Below are 5,757 nucleotides of genomic sequence, written 5' to 3' on the forward strand. Positions count from 1 at the left end.
TGGAGAGTATAAATCGTTTATTGATACAGAAATGCTCTTAATACTCGGTCAAATGGATGCACCAACAGAAATATTTGATCACGTATATTTGGGTTCTGAATGGAATGCTAGCAATCTGGAGGAGTTACAAAAAAATGGGTATATCATGCAATATATGATTTCAATATGAGTGTATATGTGTTTATCTATGTTTTTAGTGTACGACATATTTTGAATGTAACACGCGAAATTGATAACTTTTTTCCTGGCATATTTGATTATTTTAATGTCCGGGTTTATGATGATGAAAAAACAAATTTATTAAAACATTGGGATAATACCTACCGTTATATATCACGTGCCAAATCGGAAGGTTCCAAAGTGTTGGTTCATTGTAAGATGGGTGTGAGTCGTTCTGCTTCTGTGGTTATTGCTTACGCCATGAAAGCGTATAATTGGGAGTTTGAACATGCTTTACAACATGTTAAAGAACGTCGTAGTTGTATAAAACCAAACAAGAATTTTTTAAATCAATTAGAGACGTACCGTGGTATGTTGGACGCCATGAAAAACAAAGAAAAATTGCAACGCAGCAAAAGTGAAACAAATCTAAAAAGCACAAAAGATGCACGTTTACTCCCTGGTAGTGAACCTACACCGTTGATACAAGCTCTTAATCAATCGAAGTCAAAGTCAGCTGGGCATGGTGTTAGTGTTGAGGTTGGTGATTGTGAAACTACCGAGGCCAACGAAGTAAATTTGAATTGCGAAAGGATAGCTTATGTTAAAACCCGCCTGCTTTTACGTCGTTCAAATAGCATATCGCCAAAAAGTAGCATACAAAGTCATAATGTTATAGTTATGAAACAGCAAAGTCAGTCGCTAGAAAACTTAACCCCAGAACGAAGCATTGCGGATGAGCCGAAAAATGTGCGTTTTCCGGGAAGCAATGGTGAAAACTATAGCGTTACACAAAATCAAGTATTACATATACAAAAGAAATCGGTAACTATACCTACTAGTGGAGATACAGCACTACCACCAAATTCAGTTCGTACCATTGTTCATGATTTAGAAGCAGTTAAGGATAGACGTAAAACTGTAGACGATCGCAAAGTATTAAATTTGCAATTTGGACGCTCCGTTTCGCATGACGCCGCAACGCGAACGGAAGAGAATTTAAGTAATAACACAGCGCAAGAATCTGCACACACAAATATTACAAAAAGTCCTGTGTGGACATCATCCGCTAAGCTTATAACACAAACGTCGAATTTAAAATTACAGCAATGCGATAAAGAAACGGAAAATATTCATCCTGCATTACGTAAAAACAGTCATGTCAGGAGAAACTCTTCGAGTAGTAATAATGATCCTAGCGCTGATATGTTTTCCTCTCAATTGGATAATGTGTTTGCAAATGAAGAAGAGAAGCGACATAGACGGAAAACCCAATCCTGGGCTGCTACAAGTGGTTCAAGCGGTGGCATAATCCTGGAAAGTAATACATTAATTAATAGTGGTATAGGTATTAAAGCTAAAGGCTCCAACAGCAGTATTGATTCAGCCTCCTCGAGTACTACCTCTACAATATATGAAGGCGTTGTTCGCACACGACCACGTCAACGTGAATTACCATCGCGACATGCATCTTGGGGTTCGGGTGATAATCGCTGTGGCGTGCCCATCCGCAACAGTTCCTGGGGTCCGTATGATACTAATCGCAATACCTTCCAATATGGTGGCACAGCGAATTCTGCCATATTCGAGGGACAAATACATGAACTGAACATGAGTAATAAGACTGTCAACTACAAGGCTACGAATGAACGCCAACAAAACCAACACAGCCACATAGGCACCGTAAAACGGACAAAACAAAAACTAGAGGAATGCACCGTGCAAAAAAAACTTTGCCAAGAAAATGGAGAAAGTGAAAGTGATAGAGTAAGTGAAGAAGCCTTGTCAAGTCCTGTAAATACTACCTCAGTTATAAGTTCGCAAAAGAAAGGCTCGAATTTATATCGCAGCGCCTCAGCAGCTGGTGGTACAGCAAGAACACGTTTTCCACACCGATGTAATAGCGAAGAAATAGTGCCGACTGTAACAGCAGTAGTATTGACGCAAGCTACAACACGCCGTAGCGATGGTAACAAGCCAATACAAAGTGAATTGTTTTCTGCTTCAGCCCCCGAGTCATATACAATGTCAGATATTGAAAATAAAAATCTGTTACCGCAGGAAAATGTTGAAGACTCTTCTGAAGTGTTACTACGCACAAATAATTTACAACAAATTGGTGCAACAGCAGAGGATCAACGTATATCAGGCAATGTGCAAATACTCAAAAAAAGTTTTGAAGCTAAAGCGGGCGGTACTGCAACAACTGCAGCAACTCAAGCAAATCTTACGGCCAGCTCAAAAAAAGGCCATCAATCACTGCCCTCATCACCAGTAGCTCAACACGTAGACCATAGCGGTAATATAAGAACAACAGTAACAATTTCCGTTGCAACAACAACTACGACAACAGCCATAAGTAATGTAGAAGAGACAACAACAGCGGTTCCTACAAAAAATACATCATCCAATTCCTCAAATTCGTCATCATCATCTAGTGTAAGTGACACAAATGAACGCAATGTAAAAGGCTTGGTACATAAATATCAAACGACTACTCCTAGCACAGCAGCTTCCAGCGCATCAAATACACCAGCAATAACAACAGTAGTAGTAAATACATTTAGTAGCACAAAACCACGTCCACGATCCTATTATGAAAATCCTCATTCCCACAGATCGATAATGGGTAAACCACACGATTACAGCGACAGTAGACCACCGCCAGCACCTGCCAAATCAACAGGTTCAACAGCCACTAGCCATATCATGACAGAAAGCATTTTAGCACAACAACATCAACAACAGCAGCGACGACTGCAACATGGCAAAACACATCCACTCGCTAGGCTAAGTTTACCAAAGCAAAGCTTTAATGCAGCCGCTTATAATACGATGTAAACTGTCGTGTTAACGTATATTGTTACCGTAATTGTTATATGCGCGTCCATTATTGCCTACATTAAACATATTTTCGAATATATTCTGTTAGTCAAACAGTAAAATAAGTCAAACAGCCATAGAAACGCACCTAATACATAAATAAATGTAAAATATGTTCGATGCATGTTCGATGTGTCCATTTAAAATAATCATACACATATATCTTTATATACTTATAATAATATATATGCATGCTAGTATATATATATATATATATATCTATATATATGTATATATTTTATAAACATGTAAATGTGTATTTGTTATATACATATATAAATGTGTTCTATATATATATATATCTAGTATGTTTATATATATATGTAGTATATATACTATAGGCACTTTTTCACTTACACATCTGAATACACATATATTTATACATACATTACATACGTACATATATTTATCCATATACTCATATTAGCGCACATAAACACTTAGTTCGATCATGCCAATATCCTTGTTACTCGTTAGGTTAATCAGTTTTATATATGTATTTTCGGTGATTTATTTCTTAGTTTGTGCATTAGAATTTTGTTGTTGTTATTTGTCAGTAACCTGTATTCTATTTTCGTACTTGATTTATATAATTTTATAAATATTATTTTAAACAATTACGTTTGGAAAATTAGAATCAAACTGATATGTATATAGATATATATGAGTGAAATTTTCAAATAAATTAGTTTTGAACAGTTAATTGGTTGCTAAAAAGTAAATAATTTGGTTAAATTGGTTAAAAATATAAATTGGCATATTTTAAATATTATTCAATAGCGTGTTTTTTTTTTCAAATACAAATATACATATTCGTAAAAAACACTTTATATTTTATATAAATATTTATTTATATAAGTATGCTGTTTTAAGTTATAGCCTTAAAACACACAAACTTCATATGCTGTTATATACACAATGTATATAATGCATTACTTTATTGCCTTTTTCATGTTTATAGAAATAATCGTATGCTTAGATATTTATATACTAGGACACTTCTAGAAGTTTAAGAAGTAAACTTTTTTAAAGAAAAAAATATATAAGAAATATTTTCTTTAGTACTCACTTTTAAACTTTTAGTACATGCCTCGTTATTACCGCATTTTTCTCCAAATTCATTGCATTTTACAATTCTTGCTTTTTTACGGTTGAACACAGTTGTTAAAAAATATTAAAATTAAACATTTTAGAGATTAAAAAATTAAAATTTAACTGCCATCGCTGCATAGCTAATGACTACCCCGCACCTGCTTCATTATTTTTCTATAATTAAATACAGTGTCATTTTGTTATTTATAAACAATTTACATTTTATTAAATTCAATATAATCCATACTTATATATTTGTTGTTAATTGTTTTTTTTTTATTTTAAAAACTATTTGACTGTACTTTGTTTTATAACATTAATTAAAATTCTGTAATAGTTTGTTTATTATGTAAAAAATATTACGTAATTATTAGTTTTTATGTTTTTGAATATATATACATTGTATATCTTTATTATTATTATTTAATATGCATATTTTGTTGTACATAATTGTTCTCAGTGATTACTTGTTTTCGACTAAAAATCATTTTCATTTTATAAATGAATGTTTTGACTATTTAAAAATTACTATATATATGAAAAAAATAATGTTTTCTTGTTTAATGATTCATTTAACATTTAGATATTTCATGCACACACATTTTGTAACTAACAAAATTAATTTTGTATATTTTTTTAACTATAATTTTTATAAATATATAAAATTTTGCAGCCTTTTCCGCATGATACGCAAGGTTACATATTCATTCAACAACAACAACAACACTTCCTCCACAAATAACAACAATAACACAAAATAATATATATTTTTAAGATAGATAAAAATTAATGCGCATATGCAATACAAATTAAATATATTAAATTACAAATAACAACTTAAATTAACAAAAATATGAGCCGAGTTAATTTTGCTATTGCTATTTTGCCACTACTTAATAAACTTCACCAACAACAACTACAAATATGGAACTACTGTTTTTTATATATAAAAAAAGAACAACTAAAAATGATATATAAAAGTAAAGTGCATGCGCTTTAATTTTAATTTAATAAATAATTAAATATATATATATATAAAAGTAATGTTTTTTAGTTTATTAAAAATTATTTATTTTTAATATAATTTTTTTTATTCATAGTTTTATTTTTATATAATATAAACTTAAATTATAATAATTATTAATTATATTGCTTATATAATTAATTATAATTGAAAAGAAATTCAATATAAAAAACAAAAACATTTATTTGTATCGCTTTTACCATTGTATTGTATTATTTATATTTGTAAGAATATGTAAAACTATATTTGAATAATGCAAATTTAGCAACAAACAACAACAACAAAATGAAAACAAAAATAACAAATAATTTTTTGTAAATATTGTAAGATTTTTTCTATTTTTATGTTTGTATTGTATTTTAAAAAATATTAAAAATTCATACAGAAAAATATTGAAAAACATTAAAATTATTTTGCACTTGTATAATTAGTGAAAAGATTGTTTAGCTTAGGTCTAATAAGCCGAGAAATATGAAGATACAATATTGTTGCGAAGATACAAATCGATTTAAGTTAACTGAGATAATTTTGAAATATGTCAGTTAGCTAGTAAATAAGTTTTTAAATGTAGTTGGTTAATTTTAAGAGAATAAGGAAGT

At 30.7% G+C, this 5,757-nt stretch overlaps 1 protein-coding gene across 1 annotated transcript in view; it reads left to right on the forward strand.

Moving 5' to 3' along the window:
• LOC119676695 (protein phosphatase Slingshot-like) overlaps positions 1–4,917 on the forward strand; it is a 6,680-nt gene extending 1,763 nt beyond the window's left edge. Inside the window, exons 2-4 of the mRNA XM_038087951.1 lie at positions 6–138; positions 198–2,996; positions 4,808–4,917. Coding sequence (XP_037943879.1) covers positions 6–138; positions 198–2,996; positions 4,808–4,895 — 3,020 coding nt within the window. The 3' untranslated portion in view covers positions 4,896–4,917. The remainder of the gene's footprint in view (positions 1–5; positions 139–197; positions 2,997–4,807) is intronic.
• The last annotated feature ends 840 nt before the right edge of the window (positions 4,918–5,757 follow it).

This window comes from Teleopsis dalmanni, chromosome 2 (genome assembly GCF_002237135.1).
Source record: "Teleopsis dalmanni isolate 2A chromosome 2, ASM223713v2, whole genome shotgun sequence".
NCBI lineage: Eukaryota > Metazoa > Arthropoda > Insecta > Diptera > Diopsidae > Teleopsis > Teleopsis dalmanni.